Source organism: Coturnix japonica, chromosome 1 (assembly GCF_054131305.1).
Source record: "Coturnix japonica strain WE chromosome 1, WE-NBRP24, whole genome shotgun sequence".
Lineage (NCBI taxonomy): Eukaryota > Metazoa > Chordata > Aves > Galliformes > Phasianidae > Coturnix > Coturnix japonica.
Window position 1 is genome coordinate 32,181,832 of NC_140663.1, and position 18,875 is coordinate 32,200,706.

General features: G+C 40.8%; 2 protein-coding genes across 5 annotated transcripts in view; both read right to left on the bottom strand.

Moving 5' to 3' along the window:
* PTPRB (protein tyrosine phosphatase receptor type B) overlaps positions 1-3,033 on the bottom strand; it is a 59,110-nt gene extending 56,077 nt beyond the window's left edge. For both annotated transcript variants that reach the window (XM_015855961.3, XM_085536809.1), the window contains exons 1-2: positions 2,894-3,033; positions 1,296-1,688 (exon numbers count right to left, since the gene is read on the bottom strand). In XM_015855961.3, coding sequence (XP_015711447.2) covers positions 1,296-1,688; positions 2,894-2,948 — 448 coding nt within the window. In that variant the 5' untranslated portion in view covers positions 2,949-3,033. The remainder of the gene's footprint in view (positions 1-1,295; positions 1,689-2,893) is intronic.
* A 622-nt stretch (positions 3,034-3,655) lies between these two features.
* The window catches only part of PTPRR (protein tyrosine phosphatase receptor type R), a 139,353-nt gene continuing 124,133 nt past the window's right edge, over positions 3,656-18,875 (bottom strand). For all 3 annotated transcript variants that reach the window (XM_015855940.3, XM_085536816.1, XM_015855949.3), the window contains 4 exons: positions 15,580-15,690; positions 14,267-14,424; positions 11,052-11,165; positions 3,656-4,882 (listed from right to left, as the gene is read on the bottom strand). In XM_015855940.3, coding sequence (XP_015711426.1) covers positions 4,789-4,882; positions 11,052-11,165; positions 14,267-14,424; positions 15,580-15,690 — 477 coding nt within the window. In that variant the 3' untranslated portion in view covers positions 3,656-4,788. The remainder of the gene's footprint in view (positions 4,883-11,051; positions 11,166-14,266; positions 14,425-15,579; positions 15,691-18,875) is intronic.

The window sequence follows — 18,875 nt, forward strand, 5'->3', positions numbered from 1 at the left end:
GCAAGAGCTGTCAAAAAGGAGATAACTAATACAGTGAGACTAGTACAGAGAATCAGGCTTCTTTACTGGGAGAACTGTCTTGCTCAGTACTCATTGGTCTTAAATTGCTCCTCCTCTGATGATGAATAAGAAAAGGATTCAAGTTTACCTTAAACCTACTAGGCAACACTTTACAATGCTATCAGCAGAAATAACAGCCTGGGTACTTCATCTTAACTTCTCACAGTGTATTTGAATAAACAAGCCACTCTCACTCTACTCACAGGTGCACAGAACTTCGTATTATTTTGCCTTCTAAATCTTTTAAATACATGGGTAGGCTGGAACTGCATCTCAGCCAATTTTCCATTTCTTGATTATGCAAGTCTTCCATGCAGACTTACACTAAATGGAGTGGTCCTGTTGCTGTGACTGGGTTCCTGCAAATGGAGATGGTGGGCTGAAAAAAATTGGTATCCAGCCTTAGAAGGAATGGGAGGTTCAGCTATCAACTGTGCCCCAACATTCTCGGGTTAGAAAGGACAAGGAATTTGTTTTAAATGCTCTGAAAACTTGGCCAGATGCAGAAGTATTGAATCATGAAACATTTTTAAAACCATGTAAACATAAGAATAAATGGTGTGTTTCCCACTAAAAGGCTTAACTGAGCATGTTGTCTTCATTTACCACAAAGAACAACTTCAAAGTGTGCAAGTAGATTACTGAGAGGATTGTTATGAACGAGTGACAACAGGGTATCAAGGAAAACATTATTAAGTAAATTAAAACCTTTTCTTTTTGCTGTAGAAATGTAATATATGTAATGCAGGTGTACTAATGCACCCAGAAGCATATGCACAGGCCCATGCATATATAAGTGCCATGTCAAGAATTTCTAAGATTACATTCAGGATTTTGAGTGCTCTCATAGATGTTCCATCCATGGGTAGAGTCAATCTGTATAAGCATAGGGATTTTTTTTAACTATGAAAACATGTTTTTATGTTTGAACCAAACACCATAATTCTTAATGTTTGAGTAAGCACAGAAGAGACATTTTTGTTACCTAAACTTATCACAGAACTGTAGTTTCACAGAATGGCTTAGGTTGGAGGAGATCTTAAAGATCAGCCTGTTCCAACTTCCCTTCTGTGAGTAGAGTTACCACCCAACAGATCAGGCTGCCCAGGGCCCCATCCAACCTGGCTTTGAACACCTCCAGGAATGGGGCATCCACAACCCTTCTGGGCAGCCTGTGCCAGTGACTCCACCAAACTCACCAACTTCCAAGATATCTTTTCAAAGGAATAGCTCACCTTGCTTTGAACACAGATTTACATAGACAGGCTTTCCTGTCTCGCTGGCTTCAAGCTGCATCCATGTATGAAGGTATTTCTTACTCTGCTTGGCCATTACCTTCTGACCTTGCTTGGTAAGAAAGAGTGAACTGTTGGCTACCTTCAGGAGCCCATCTTCCTCGTGGCAAGTCCACCTGACTGCCTGGGAGCAATTGACGATGATGCTGCGAGACGACAGCGCAGAGCGTGTGGAGATGCTCAGGCACTGTCCAGATTTCACGTGGAGGAGCCTGTCATCAGCCATCCATTGCCACTGCTGGTTGGGGCTGCTCATATTGCACCTTTCCATAACGACTCCTCTCCTTTCTGAAAGACACTGCTGTCTCTGGACATGGATGATCAGAAACGCTTCTGGAAGTGGAAAATTCCAGAAAATACAATTGATTATATATGGTTATTTAACAAAAAGTGAATTCTTGATGATTTAAAATACATCAGCAAATAAATCTCCCTTCCCACCTTCTACATGTTCAACTTTCCATGTGTTGAACCTATATGAAAGAACCCAAAAGTACAGCCCACATGATGCAAGCACTATTTCACAGTAATGTCAAGACACAAAAAGTGAACTCTTGTGGCAAATGTCACCTTGACCTTCATTAGATATAAAAATGAAGAAAAATCTGAACTGAATATAAAGGAAATACAAGAATTTATAGCTGAAGATACCCATTTTAAATACCTCACTTTCCCCTCTTGAAAACATACACTAATCTACAAGATCTCTCAGTCTTTTTTATGTTTTATGGTCCAGTATTTTTGAGGTATGATTTACTGCCTGCAAATTGGTTTAGTAAAACTCTAAGTAAAGAAAACACATAAGAAAATGCCTCTCAGTACCCGTGCCTTTATAGGAATGGAGGCTCTTTATGGATAGGAAGTACGTCTCATACAGGATTTACTCCAATGTCTCCAGCTGCTACTTCTGTGACCCCCTTAATTTGTATCAGCTCAGCTCTTTGTTCCGCCACACATAAATGCCAAAAGAAAACATTTAAATGAACACAACAACAACTCATTTATCAAAAAGCTCCAAAGTTACCAGGGCACAAAAAAGTACATGTCATGGTGCACAGATCTGGATATTTCAAATGCAGCCTCTCTGCCCCATCTTAGTTAAGTTTTTCTCTTTCTCTACTCTCAGTTACTCAAACATTTTATCAGTTATGTTTTAATAGTTATAACATTTCATTAATCACAGCTAAAACCAATGCGTATTTCACTATGTTGAGGTTTTTCATTCCTCTGTTTTTACAGATCTAGGTAGTTTCCAACTAAGCATTGCAGAAAACTTCTGTTTCTGGAAGTTATATAAAGCAGAAATAAAAAATAGGAATTTCCCCTCGAAGAGATTACTCCAAAGCTCATCTCCTGTATTGTCAAGCAGGAGATCTTAAATACAAGAAGAGGTATATCCATTGTTGAAAGAGAAACCTAAACAGAACTGGCTGCATTGGCCCTGCCCCCCATTCCTCCGGTATGAGCTCAAGCAAAGAAGTGACTCTGTTCTGTAAGTCCCCGGCTGCCCTGGAGGAGAGATGGGGAGAGACACTTACCTGAGAACATCAAGGCAAGACAGGTAAAAACCAGGACGTGAATTAAAGACTCCATTTTCCCTCTAGCAACTGCCCATGCTTCTCTTAAAAAAAACCACCTCAGATAAGCGAAGCGAAGGCTAGGAAGGAAATGTGCCTTCACAGGGGGAAAAAGTCAGTGACGAGCACTTCCTTCTATTCAATTGTTTTGGGGAGTTTTACACCACTTTGTTGTTTCATATGATTCTTCACAGTTTACTAGCTGCTTTATTTTGGAAAAATGCAAACACACGAGGCACTATAAAGAGATGGTGTTGAACCTCTTTAGGCTAAAAGTCCAAAGAAAAGGGATGGTACTTTTGTGTAATTAATTGCCTGTGAAATATTACAAGTCTTCAGGTGATCTGGATGGTGCTGAATAAGTATTATCCAGTGATCATGTACACATTTTTGTAAGTATTTGTAATCAAGCAAAACCCTGATATTGGTATTTCTAGCTCCACAAGTCCTAAAAAGCCAAGCAGAGATGGGGAGGAAAAGGAGGAGTGGAGGAGAAAGGTTTCTCAGGTATGTACTGGGTCTTATATAAACTCCTCTGAGGATCAGGTGCTGCCAATTGTGCCTTCACCAGGTGATCCAGTTTGCTCAGTGTCAGTAGGATTTACTCTCCAGTGGTCTGAAGCCATGATGTGTATAACCAAACTGTACTGTACTCTGCCTGTTCTGTGGGTACAATAGTATGCGCCAAATTACTCTAAGCAAAAAAACAGAGACTTCAGTAAATATTTTATATCAAGTGTAATTTATTAGCAGTATGAAGCAAAGTCAACATCACTGCATTAAAAACTCATACCCTGTGAACAGACCTCCCAGTGTTGTAAGTCATAATGCCAACTTTGCTTTTCTCTGAAAAACAAATTCTTACTGAGCAGTAAGGAAACAGTCATAGCAGCATTTTCATTCCTGTATAACCTGTCATGGAACAGTCCATATCACTAAAGGCATCTATCTCTTACTGAAAGAGATAGTGCAGATAAAGAGTGTAAGCAAAAAATTCCATATTAATAAAAGACAGACAAATATTTAAAATCCTTACCATTTAGTATATGCTACAAAGTTTCTTTTAGAACTTGAAAGTAAAATGACTTACACAATTTACAAATACACTGGATTCGGGTCTGTAGCAGAAGCATGTTCTAGGACAGTCAACAGTACAGGGTAAACACATACACACTGAATAACAGACATTGTGCTCTGCAGCTGCTCTGTAAGACCTACAGTAAATACACATTTAATAGTTAATAGTATGAAGAACACATATTTCCATATAAAATATCAACTGCTTTTGAATATTTTCAAAAACAAGACTTAAAATTTTTTCTCTCATCTTCTTTTTCTTCTTTTAAATCCATTATCGAACACTTGCAATTTTAGCAGCAAGGATATTATGTGGCCAAGAAACAAGCTCACCACATAATCAGTAATAGCACTTTACAGTACAGTTGACAGTCCATTCACAAGACATTTTGCAAACGTTAAAGCATTTATACACTTGAGAAACATTTCTTCAGTGGAAGTTTCTATGTCCAGTCAACTCCGGCAGTAGCACACACATACATTCCATACGGCAGATACCAGTATTACAGAATTAACCCACCTTTAGATATATATGTGAAAACCATGTGTAGTTTCAGTACAGTACCTTCTTTATAAATCATTTTTGGGAAGCTCACAATACATTCATATACAGTAAAGGTCCAGCAATCTTTGTACTCTTGCCAAACTGTCCGCAGTCCTTTCAGAAGCTGGCTTCAAAGCCGCTCTTCCCACTGCAGTAAACTCCTTGAAGAAGCTGCTGGTAGGTAATGAAACGAATTACCTCAAGAGAGAGACATTCGGTTTCAGCCTCTTTGTCTTCACTGGACAGCTTCTGCAGAAAGTCGGCTTTCATACAGACTTAGTGCATGGTGCACAAATTCATACTGTTCACTGGTCTGAACCATTCCACCTCTGAAAAGAAAAGGCAGAGGAATGAAATGTGATTTGTTACAAATGCAACAACCTCCAGCCCCTGTCAGCTCCATGGCTAGATAAGGTCTCTTCTCAATTTTTGACCTAGAGCTTCCTTGTGCAAGAGGGAGATTTGCCTACCCAGTTTCTTTATGACTTATGCCATCCAGCACATGTATCACATGAAATACTGGTGCTGATAATATCAGAGTAAGTACTAGAGAGGGAATCTGATGTGTTCATTGTTAAAACCTATATTTCAAATTCAGCACATTCATAGAGAATTTTGCTCAGTCACTTGGGCATGGAGGGACAGATACATGGAATCTGCACTGCCATTGATGGAGCAAGGGAGTATGCAGCATCTGGCCTTTCATTTTTGTCCTTTAGTATAACTGTAACCTTCACTGACCCTCAGACTGCCTGTACAGAGAACAGCTCTTCCTGTCCTCTTTCTAACGCCTACAATGCATCCTGTCTGAACAGCAGCCACCTAGGAAATTTTACAGCAGTGACTCATTTCAACACCAGCAACACAAAAGAGTTTAACCTGACCACAAAAAGGAGTGGTTACAGTCAGACTGTATTAGATGCCTCCACTTAATACATTCAATTGCTAACAATTCCTTTTTTAGGTGGATCCATCAAGTCTCACATGTCCATTGCCAACTGCAGTAGGAAGGGGATGACGTCCTACAGGAGGTAGGTGCAATACTTAGTAATAGCAATATTCAGTTCTGAAATTAAACTGAGCTTCATTCTGAAAGTACTAGGATCTTTCAGATCTCACTTCTCATCAAACAAAGGCTGCAGAGGTATTCAAAGCAACATGATCATCCTTAGGTTACCACAGAGAGGCTGCCTACCTCTGGGGGGGGATGAATGAGTAAATGGCCCTAGGGGGAAGGATGACATTAAGGCATGTATTGCATTTGGAATAAGCTAAACCTTCACTAAAGCAATGGAAAGCAGAGAGGGATTTAGCTCCTGAGTGATGTAGAAGCCAGGCACCTTATGGCAGAAGCTCTGACAGTCTCTCATTTGATCATTTCAGAGGCAGCAGCAGCAAAGGGGTGTACTGAGATAGAATTGGGTGAAAAATGGTAACAATGCCTTGGTAAATACTGTCCATTAGTATCAGATAAGTTCATCTGCTACCATAAGGTCCTTTTATTTTCCTCAGTGCCACTGGATGGTTAAATGGTTGTAGTAGCAAATACGATTAATTTAATACCTACTTCTATAGGAAAGTGACCAGCTGTCTCTGCTCTTCCAGTGTGCTCAGACAACTGTAAAACCCTTTTTAGTGAGCTACATGTCTATTACGATATGTTGCTTTTAGGAATTAAATCACAAGTCTCCAAATGGTCCCATCCGCTGCAAAAAGCAGCAGCCTCTTTGCTTTGCCAACAAAGACATCCACAAATCCACAACTCTTGGCTGCCTGCTGTTTGCAGTTGCTCTCTCCTCTGTGCTCATCTTCAGCCTGGAGATCCAGCAGAAGTCTAAAGGTGATGGGAGGGCTTTGTTCTGGTCCTCTGCACTGCCCGGCCTCCTTCCTTCCTATTCCTTCTGTGTCCTGCTCAGCCCACACATCCCCTTTCCAGCCTTCTCTGTCCCTCTGCCAGGGCTCCCCTAGGACACGCTTTCAGGAGCATGTTTCCCAGCTCCAGTCCACTGTAAGAAGGGGTGAAGGAAGGGAAAATGTCCAGGGACCAGCATGTGGCAGGAAGAGAAGGTTAAAACTGCCTTGGCTATACTAGGCCATTTGTGGAGGTGACCCCTCCATCTACCTCTGTTGAAATGTAGTAACACTCAAAATCCCCAGGGCATACATAGGCCTGTGCGGGGCTGAGCATTTGCTCCATGCTTGTAAGCAAAACTGAGCTGTCGCGGTGCTTCCAAACCCTGTGTGGGCATAGCAGTGTACATCCTTGATGGCCAAGCCTTGGAGGTTCAGACAACTTGGCTTTGCATATCACCTGGCAGACTCTCCCCCTTGTTCCTGTGAAGGGCTCATACTCAATATCAAGAATTGTCTATCACCCTAAAACATCATTTTGTGCAAAATGCTGCATGAACGAGTTTTTGTTTTGTTTTGTTTTTAAGGAGCAAATCTGTTCTAAGAGAGAGTTTTCCTCTGCCATATCCCCTGTGCCCAGGAGGGCAAGACTCAAAGCTGCAGCAACTTTAGGCCTGCAGCTCTTGTCCTCTGCCAGCTCACACTGCCAGCTCCTCTATGAGTTGCTCTCTGCTTCTCTAGGACTCACGAGGCTGGTGCTTGGAAGAAAAAAACCCTGGCATGCTGAGGACCTGGGGACTGCCATTGTGTCTGCCTGGGCAACCAAGGCAGAGGGGAGGCTCTTGTTCACTACCATCTGGCTTGCTGTGAGTGCAGCTGGATGCAGTCTGCTCCAGAACAAATGTGATGTAGAGGCTGGAATTTCTTTTCTTTTCTTTTTTTTTTAAAACCTGAGGTGATTAGTCAAAACACTTAAACAATGAATTGACGCACACTGGAAACTCTTTTCATCCTGTCTGAGGAGCCAAAAGCAAAATTATTGGACGTTATTCCAAGAATGTGCCTTTAAGGTTAAAGAATGCAGTTTCTCGATATCACAGAAAGCCTTGAAGATGCCTCACATCAAACATTTCCTGTTTCTGTTGCAAAACATAAAAAAAATGAACTGGGAAAAAAAAAAAAAAAAAAAAAAAGAAAGAAAAGCTGAGCAGAGCTGAGGGTCTGTCTTCCTATGAAGTCACACGAATCATGGCTGTATCTTTATCCTGGGTCAAGTTTTTGAGTGGATGGAGCACTTCCTCATGTTAGCTCAACACAGATGGTTGCTGAGAATCATAGAATCACCAAGGTTGGAAAAGACCTAAAGGATCATCCAGTCCAACTGTTCACCTATTATCAATAGCTCCTTTCACCCCTTATCCACCTTCTAAGTTATAGGAGCAGCTAAGAACACAGCACCTGGACATTCTGGGAACAGCCCTCTGTCACTGCATTCTCTGTTGGAACTCAATTTCAAACTCTGTTTCTAGAAGGACTACATAGGCAGTTAATTCATCTGCTCTGTTCCTGCTCTGCTGCTTTGCTCATGTGGGCCGTGCCAGTAACTGAAGTGTAACACAGTGATGGCCACAGCCAGCTTTGGAGCTGAGTCTAGGGGGACATCGAGCTCATTTTGTCAGCTTCAAGCCACTTGTAGTGCCCTTATCTTACATCCCACCTGCAGTAATCTTGTATCAGGACTCTCAGGAGAAGCTGGTCTCATGGAGCTTTGTGTGTTACAGTGCTACTTGGCCACACCATGAACCTCTCTGGTCTGGTTGGGCTGAGAGTGGTTAGTGTGGTCTGAGGGGCTGCTAAGCCTTAGTAAATCTTACCATAAGCTAACTGCCAGGTGAGTAAGAGCTGTCCTGCAGTATGAGCAACTGGAAAGGGGAAAGGACAAAGAGCTTTTAGTGGCACTGAGTTTTGCCCATCACAAACTAAAGCACAAAAAAAAGTACTTTTTGTGTCAGGCAGTGCCTGGGAATATGAAAAAGTGAGAATTCTTCACCAAGATCTCTGCAGTCAGTTTGTATTTTCTGAAACTTGAAAAAACATGGGAAAGCACAAATCACTTAACATTTATAACAAGCTCTGTGTCACTGAGATTGTTATGCTGAATGCTATTTATATTTGGGTCAGATTTCTATTCTCTTTCCAAGTTTATCACAGCTACTAATACATGTAAGAAAGTTCATTGGCAAGATATACTTAACCAAAACATGCTGTTCAGTAATAATGTTGAAAATATGGAATATTATTTCTGTGGTTGAAATAATGACATGAACACTGATGTTACAGAGCAGAATTTGCTTCCATTTCTCTACACTGTAGTGGAAGAGCAATGAGAAAAAGGTTATCTTATAACAGAAATACTAAAATAAGGAAGAACACTAAAGCCTTTTTAAAATAAGATGAGTAGATAATCAGGATGGATTTAGAAGTTTGGAGCTGATAATTTAAAACAGAGTAAGCATTTTCTTTCCCCCACTCATCTCTTCCATCTTCTCTGTTGCTGTGATTTTTAGGTCAGGAACTCCCCTTGGAGAATTTTACGCTCCAAGTGGTTCATGTTGCCCTGTAAGGATCACATTACAACCTCCACTGTGATGCAGACGTGTGGGAGGGTAAGGGCAGAGGAGGTGATGCATGAACACAGTCAGCTATATGGATTCTCGTCCTTGTGCAGATTGTGGCTGCAGTTCAGCATTTCAGAATGCTTCAGAACACAAAAATCCTTAACTGTCCCTTTGACCTGAGCTCTTTTTCAGCATTTGCACCCCTTATGGGTTGCTTCCATTTAAAGAAGAAAAGTATGTCAGAAGCAGGTACAGTCTTGCAAGGAGTTTATATGACCTGGTACCTATGGAAGTCGTGAGACTTCTCTGTTCCTGGTGCAACCCTATTTGTTTACTTTATACAAAATCCTGTTTCTCTAAGCAGAATAAGAAAGAAAAGTACAACCAAACAAGCTGCTTGCATGGTACACAATACCCACATCCTCCTCCCCAACACAAATCTCTTTGGCCATAGTTTTACAAAACAAAGCATTCTACAACAATGCTGGCTTGCACTGCTCCTGCTCCCAAGCCCTACTCCCATGCTGTGAATTCAATCACAGTCTTGATCTGACTTCAAAAAATTCTGCAACACATGCCTTGCTGTTTTCTCAAACTGAGTAACTTTGCCAGCCTAATTCAAAAGGAGTTCCAGCACAACGGAAGGAGCAGCAGAACCAGATTTGGCAGTCTTTGCTGTATGAAGAAGCTACACATTGAGTGAGCCTTGATGTTCCTGTCAGTTTGGGCTCAAAGACAGTCTTTAGCCTCCAGACTGCCCTGTGTCTCCTGTGACCTAGTGGGGTGCTGCAGACAGCAGAAAGCTTCAGGAGGGAAAGAGAGGATGGCCAAGAGTCCAGCAACTGCAGTTGCTATCTCAGGAGAATTTCATTCAATAGAGTTTCAGCCAGTTTTACCCTGAAAGTGGGTAAAGGAAACAATATTCTTTTATCAGGATCTAAATATGAAAGTTACTTTGAATATTCAGCTACTGCTGTCACACCAGTTGGCAAAAGTGATGGCAGCCACTCTGTTCATGTAAAGCAGCATTCAGCTGTGAGGTGGTTTTTACAGTCATTACTGAAGAGTAAATCAGACTCAGCCTGGCTCCTGCCGAGTTTAGGACACAAACTGTGAAGAGCAGATGGGTTATAGTTCCTTCCCCCATGCTCTGGTATCTCGATGACATATACCCTTCAATAACCTCTCTGTCCTTCAGAAAATGCCCCACACTGGTGGTAACCCACTGTTCAGTGTTCAGAGCAGCTATAGGCTGGCTTTCAGTCAACAACCGCTAAGTACAGTAGTCAGTTCACTGGTCACTGCATGCTCATTTCATCACTGAAACTACTACTGGGACTCATGCATCATCATGAAGTAGTTCAAAAACATATCTGAAAAAATTCTAAAAATTACTCTTCTCCTCCTTTTCTGACTTGGTAGGATGGGAAGATGCTGTGCATCTCCTGTTAAAAATGCCTGGAGTACAAACATCTGCACTAGCTGTGTCCCTTGCCATGGCAGAAGGAAGGTCCATTCTGTGGGTGTTGGTGGTATAATCTACTTGTACAAGAGAATCAGCAGCAGGAACTCAAGTCCTGAAAGACTTTGAGTATAAAGGCAAAGAACTCTGAGTATGCCTAGAAAAAGTAGAAGAGCCTTCACAAAAGCTTGTTGTGTTGGACTAGTTCAGCTGATGGTGGAATGCAGAAGAAAATTTCCTTACAATCAGAAGGAGACGGTCAGCTGGATCCACAAATCCAGCAGCTATCTGCAATTATTAAGTCTTCTTCTGCATGTGTTAGACATTTAGTAATGTGAGCATTTAATTTTGGTGCCCATCAGGCTTTTCTGAAGACCTTTACTCTTGTGTATCTTAACCTCTTTAACAGGTTTCAGCTGTAGCATTGGCCACAAGACGCTTTCTGCAGAGATGCAGAAGACATCTGCTGCTTGAGCTTACCCTACAAATGCAGGAAAATTGAACTCATCCAGTGTAATTTTAAATAAATGCATGTCATTTGACCGATGTATGGCACTCTGAACTCACCTGTCCACTCGTAACTGGCAGACAATGCTCAATGCATCTACAACTCCTTCTTCCTTCAACTGCTGACAACCAATGGCAGTGGCGATAAAACACCCAGTTCTTCCTATACCAGCACTGAAAAGAGAGCAGAATTTAATGAGTGAGGGGCTCAAACTGACTGAAGGAATTGATTGGAAAACACTACACAGACGTGAAAACACTAAATATGAAATGTTAAATTGCTACAATCAACAGACTCTTAGCAAGGAATCTCGTTTTCATAGATAGAAATGAAAAGGTTGTGCTCTTTCAGCTGTCAATCTGTTGTGGGTAATTTGTGAAGTTTACATGCTTCCTGTTTGCACACAAGTGTGTGGTTAGAAAAGCAATATCTGTTATCATCACAAAGTCCAAATATTCTCTAGCATAGTGCAGGGACTGAGAAGGGAAAAAAAACCCCACCACTTTAAAGGCATAAGTCTAAGGGGTTCTACATTTGAAGTCCTCAAAGACAGAGGAGTTCTGCTCCTCCTCTAACCACAAGGGTAAAAGGACCAAGAACTATACCAATGAAGTTAACATTCTCTCCTTTGATTCTGCAGGAGAGAAAAGGATTTAAAAACCGTAACTCCAGGTTTTACAGATGCCTGCTTGGAAACAGCCATTACAACCATTACGATTTAATCCCTGAGCCTCCAGCACTTTTGAGAATTTCTCCCTTGACTATTGGCTTAAGGAACGTGGAAGTTAATGTGGAATTCAGTGCAGCTCTTCCATGCTGCATAACAGGAAAATAGTTAAAACATGGATTTGGGTCCAGGTCTCCATGCCTGGCTTTAGAAGAAATACTTAGCCAGCTGGTACTTTGCTTTCTTCATCTCTGCAATAGGTATAAATGGCACCTGACCCAGAAGAGCATTGCAAGTGTTATTTAAATTAAAGCCAGGAAGAATACACCGAGTGTCTTAGATGAAAGCTTGATATATACGAGTGCAAAGTGTTAGCAGACCCACACCCATTTGCTACAGCTGAAACAAATCACAACCTACTCACCACAAAATGAAAGATAGGAGTGCTTTAGGGATTCAAGAGAGAACACATCCTTCTGGAAGTGAGTATTTCCAAGAGGACTCAGCAGTGTTAAATATGTGAGGATATCTAAGCCCATCATGAAAGGTTAATGAGAGGTAAATTTGGCAGCGTAAGAAAAGATCAAGTGAGCCGAAGTTCCTGAGTTGACAGCCTGTCTTCTTGGGCATTGTTATCTATGAGATGTACCAAAAACGAGGAGGACACAGTTCATAAAGGGGGATTTGTAGACATCTGTCTAATGCATAGAGCAAACAAGTTTAAACAATTCAATTGTAAGTGAAATTGACTATAATAAGGGATTATTTCCTTTTTTTCCCCCCTTTTTTGGGGGGGTGGAGGGGATTAAGTGTTCTTGGATGAGTTCTTAGTAACTATTACACAAAAGCAGTATTTTCTAATGCATTTTCCTCCTCAGCTCAAGCATGCAGGTCCTATCTTGTTATACAGCTGTATTTCAGATAGAGCAAGATAAAAATGACACTGTTCTTCACTTGCTTTACATTTCTTTCCTTGCACATCCAGACGATTTGGAGAGCTACTTACTTTGAAGTATTTTCTGGCAAAAGATGTAGGAGTGTTTCTATTTTTCCCTTCTTTATTATGAATTAAGGTGTAGTAGCTCGTTCAATAATGACTGGTCAGTCAATTGGGAGTTCAGAATATTGGACTGTTAAACTTTTGGGATTAAGAGAAAAAGGCAGTATGCATATACTTATATCCCAAGACCTGAATGGACTCGTCACTCAGTTCTGTAAGACAGCACCCTGTGCTGATAGGCTACAAGAAGACACAGATATTTTTTCACCCGTGTCATAATTCCAAGTTTTCAGAGATGGTTAAGGCTCTTCTGTTTCAGATTAAGAATCGTGCTTGAGCACATCCTGTTATGATCCACTAGAAATAACAGGGAATGGTGCATTTCTATCTCAAGTTTGAGAAAGCGTGCACAGGCTCTGTAAGGCCTGGATGACCTCACCAGCAACTGAGAATAAAATGGAAGAAACGAGGTGACAAGAGGACATGGTATGAGAGGGTTTATCCATTTTGTTGCCCATTGTGTACTGAGTGCAGAGATAGTTGTGTTGTCACTGAACTATTAATTTTAATCAAGGATATAGATCTTCAATCATGAATAAATTCCTGTTCGTAATTATAGGCCTTGCTGTTACATGTCTCACATTGGAAACACACATTGTTCCTCTGAAAACATGGCACCCTCAGTAGGGAAATGGGAACCTCATTGTCCATCCACAGATTTGTGCATTGTTTAGGAAAACTGCAATTCCTGATGAAAACAGCTGGATACAATTTAGGAAAGTTCCTATTCATCACACTCTGGATTTGCAAAATAATGTTCAAATCCGGCTTTCATTTCTCAACTCCAAAATACAGAGTTGAAAAGAAGTGGCTCAAGATGAAAAGCTCAAGTTTTGATGGACTTGAAGGAATAAATGGTACTATCTCAGCTGTAAGAGATGCATCAGATCTATGAGACAAAGGAAGTGAGGAAACTGAATTCATTTTATTTTCTGTTTTGCTTCACCTACACTTTCCCACCAATATTTAAGCTTAGCCCTGCTTCCTACCACTTACTTTAGAACACAGGGCAATGAATCAACACCAAACAATAAAATGGAATGTCCTCGGTGTGATTACAAGGACACTGCAAGATGAGTTCACTATGATTTGTGTTAGTAACACTTTCCTTTTGAGAACCATCTGTCATTGTGAAAATGTTCACAAGTTTCAGTACTGGTGTGTTTTGGTCTGCAAACTTGTACCCAATGTCTATATGTCACATTTCATTCAACCAGTCACGGGACATTGCGTCTGACTTATGCTACATCATAATGTAACAAGATAAAAAAGAAAGCAAACCATGAACATGAAACAGAAGCAAAATCATCTTTCCAGCTGGTCTTTCAAACACAGGATTAATTAGCAGGAATGGAGAATGGTTCAGAAAAGATTTGCTAGCAACAAGGGAATTCAGTCCAAAACTCAGATAGGAACCGAAAAAGTCAGTTAGCATGAAGAGGTTCTGGGGAATTTTTCTCTTCCTTAAATATGCTCTTTGTTTAGGAGAAAGGATTGTTCAATGTGATTTTTCATGGCAGTTCTTGAAGAAAAAGGCTACAAATTACCTGCAGTGCACGACGATGGGCCCTCGGGCAGGTGCTTCCAGCCTGTCCTCCTCTACATCCAGCATCAGCTGCAGCAGTGGCTGGGCACTGTCGGGGGTTTTGTGGTCAGGCCAGGACGTGTACCAGTAATGTTTCACACTCCGGGACTGACTCCCTTGCTGGAAATAACATCAAAGTTCTTTATGCACGCTTGTGGTCAGCAGTTCTTTTGATTTTTCTCAATGTTATGGTAAAAATGTCAAGAGAGATTTAACAACTTGCTTTTATTGGACTGATGGGATACAACTGAGGGGAACAGACACGCTTCCAGGGACATAATTTTATGCAAGGCTTGCGCACTTGAAATCCTGGCTGTTTTTCCAGGCATGTAAGCCCTGCTGAGCCCATCTGACCATGGACAAGTTGGAGTTGTCAGAGGCCTGCATTGGGTCAGCAGTAAGGCTGATTTGGGCTTCTGATTCTCTCTAAATTATCAATTTCTGCTACCTGTTAAGGACACTATCATAAAAGCCTGATACCAAAATTACAAGATTATTCAAGCTAAAGGTGCAAAAGAATTGCCCTTCTATTAAGTCACCCAGTTTAGCCTCTCCAGCAGAGACTGCTGCTACTTCAACAAGCAAAGAAGGTAAATACAAGCTATAGTAACTTGTATGCTTCCAGCCTGGCAATATGACTTTGATCCACACCTCACAGCTTGAGCTGAGCCAAATCTCCCCCCAGATTTTCCATGTTAAGCAAATCTCCACAGGTCATCAATTGTTTATTATAAAGCTCTATCAGAAGGAGCTGGTGATGGAATCCCATAGCACGTAGGCGTAATATAGGCAGTAACTTAGCATCATGGGAGCATCTGCCTTATTTTGCACACTTAATGTTTAGTCAGAGCCATGAAACTACTAAGTTTTCCTTATGAGCTCCTTATATCTTTATTTTCTCAAATGGGCTATAGACACACTCTACATATAACATGGACAGCTTACCATTTTTTGACTGATGCTGCTCTAGTTCTTTCATTAACTAAGGTCCCTTTACTTCATCTTGGCAACACTAAAAGGGACTCAAAGCAAATTTAATTCAAGAGAGTGAAATTTGCACTTTTTTGAAGCCTTATTTTAATTGTCAGAATGATGCAAAGCAGCAATAGGATGTGTTCCACAGCTTTGGTCTCAATTATACCTTGCAGCTGTGCGCTTCACAGCTCAGTTACTTCTCTTGTAAAAATTTATGCTCTTTAAAAAAACAATTGGACTTTATTTGAAATTGAAAACATAAAGCATTAGGAACAGTGCTTCTCAGATGCAGATTTTTACCTTTATTGTGAGCTGACGGACAGTATAGTTCTCACATTCTTGCACACTGTTAACAAGGACTTCAACCTTCCCATAGATTCCTCTTTTTTCTGGCCAATAGAGCACGCACTTCTGGAAAGCAAACATTGGTCTCGTCAAGAAACTAGATTCTGGAGACACATTAATTTTTACATAGAATTTCTTTGCCTCAAAATTACAGATTAATTCAACCAAAGCATTACTGACAGTAAAGCATTCCTAAATAAGACATTGTGGGCTTCTTAGTTAATGACTTAGGCCCAATTTTCAGGATCTGAGTTTTCATATATGAATCTCTATCGCTGAATGCTTACCACAGCTGGTTTTATCTTTAAAATTTCAATGAGGTTCAATTAAAGGAACTATTCTATATATTCAAAAATACAGGAAGATTTTTTTCCCTAAACCTGAAGATATTATTAAGTTTACTGTTTCTAAATCGTTTTTTCTCCCGAGTAAGATGTTTAGAATGTATCCTGTCTTCACAAGGCTTTTTATCCTGTTTATTCTCCTGAGCGATGATAAAGCAAAGCATGCAGATATGCCCTTGGTGCTCACTGAATTCAGCCACACGTGTTAAAGTGTTTTGCCTGAGACATCTATCACATTACTATCATACATGGAACAGTCTTGCTACAGTTACACAAAATTATACTGAGAATTCTTAATGACTCAGTAGTGTTGTATTATTTTAGCAATGTATCTGAGGAGTCAGGAGTCCCCTGAAAAATGAAATGAAATAGTACCTACAGAGGGAACGTTATTTTTTCCCCTGCAATAGTTAAATTTTCAGATCAACTGTAACTTTATACTCATTTCCAATGAAGCATCACTATGCTTGAAAGCAAATATCCCCATTGTTTAAATAACTCACAAATATAAAGTGTGTGAGAGCCACATTTGTTGAAATAATGCTCATTTGTTAAATGAAAACATGTCATTCTCTTTAATATCCAAAACAAGTTAATAAAACAACAACAACAAAAAAAGCCCCAACACTGAGAGAACAGACAGTCCTACAAGAACAGGAATCCCCAAAATGACTTGTTTGCATTTCCTCAAAGACACCTGCTGAAGGAACAGTAGCTCACAACGCACAGCAAAATGGTACAATCTCTTTGGTGTAATTAATTGCCATAAAACACAGTCTTCAGTAAACTCTGCTAAAAATGAGCCAGAAACACGTTTGTGTGCAAAGTAAATGCCAGGCTTTACCTCCAGGTGTGATCTTTTAGCTGCTGCTGACCCCACCAGCTGATAGAACCGAATGCAAACATCCCTGCTGTATAAATACTTCTCTAAAAATAGATGCCCATTACCTTCAGAGCGCAAGGTGTGTGACGGCCACATTTTCTGAGATAAAGCTGGCCAATCTGGCTGGTTTCATTCAAATCAGAGAGTTTCATTCAAATGGAGAGTTACTTGAACATCTTAAATTCGGTGTCTCCCCAAGGACACCAAGAATGGCAATAAAATACTCAGAAAACTGTATGAAAAGAAAGCGTTCACCAGTTCCACAATCACCCCATGTGACACAGCTATTATCATCTGTGAGATCTGCAATTCGTGCCCCTCCCTGGGAGTGTAGTTTTCAGTGCTAATATGGGAAAAGGTCTAAACACACAATTGTACCCTGACAATCAACAATAGTTCAGTCAACCCCTGAGACTTCTTGATAAATGAAAGTATGCAACGCACACTGCAAAGCCTTCAGGCTGCCCCGTCGTTTTTCTTGACTCTTTCCCAGAACTGTAATTGGCAACTTGTGCTGGGTGGACAATGAAATGGGACCGTCCATTAAAATAACTTTCATTTAACAGCCCATCTGCATTTACTGAGATACAATGGATTATTTTTAACACAGTCTCCACGCGGTTTTTTAAAGTCCTGTTTGTAACTGCTTTAACAAATAGCTTGGAAATAGAGCTGGGACCAGATATGTTAGGCAGCTATGTGGAGAAATTAACATTTGTGAAGGTTCATTTTAATAAAGGGATAAAGGTGAAGGTGGGAGGGATGAATATATCAGATAGACAGAAAATAATATAGAAAATCCCAGGAGCATAAGAAAAAAACCCACGCTGCCTCAAGCAATTACTTGAACCTAAAAGGAAATTCCACTGGTCCCAGGTCAGTGTATTTTAGACCTGGCCAAAAGCCAAACACAGTGGTTAAGAAGGCTGTTCCCTCACCTCGTGTCCACAGTCAGTAAATGCTCGTTGACCACTGTATATACCTGAAAAATGGAAGAATTCACTTGTTCTGATCATCAGGTAGTCCCCACTTTTTATTTGTTTATTTATCTTTTTGATGGTCCCGTTCCTTGCTGATCTTTCAGGCATCTTAGCATTCCTTTAAGCATGTTCATCCATCACAGCACTTTCTAAATAGGTCACAGATTTTGTGAGCTTGGGGTTGGATTCTCTATGCAGTCAGCAAACACATAAGAGCTATGAGGAAGATATTTTAAAAGAAGCTTAAGCTAGAAAAAAATATCCTCAGCCAGCTCACATGCCAGCAAAGAGCTGGGATTCTTCTTTCTTGTAGCAAATCTCACCTGCCAATCCATCTTTCAAATTCCCCCTCAGGACATGATTGCACTGAGCAGCAGTCTGCTGGTACTCTCAGCTAATGATTATTTATTTCTGACCTGGTGCCTGACCCTGGCACATTCCCTGGTCAGAACAGGAAGTTCATACAACAAACAGCATCTCACATGACTTTTAATTTATTTTGGTCTTTTTCCTGCCCACTGTGATAGGGCTGTAAGCTTTGGTTCTCTTCATCCCCTGCTCTGCCTCCTTGTATCCCAGCCCCGCTAGGTGCTGGGCTTCATGTATCATCTATGGAGGTGGATCTCTGTGACTGAATGGGACCTGGGTCTGCCTCAGATCAAGACTGGCACCTACTATTTGCTGCTGTCAGCCTGTGATGAGGAGCATGGGATTTAAAACTTATCAGAAAGTGATTCTCTGGTTCCCTCAGACAGCTCTGGTGAATGGAGAAAAGATTGCTCAGCTGATGGATTATTTACTTGCTTTACTTTCTCTGCATTTGAACTCTGTGAACAAAATTAACAATTCTCAGACATCTGTGAAGGTGCTCCCCTTCAGCTTCAGTTCTTATCCTGCTTATTTTTCCTTAAAGCTCTGCCAAGAAACGTACACATTAACAACTTCAATCATCAGACCAACACACAACGCTAACGAATAATTAGAGGAAAGCTTCAATTCCAGATTCCCTTTTTACTCCTGCCCTCTATTTACTTCCAGCAACTC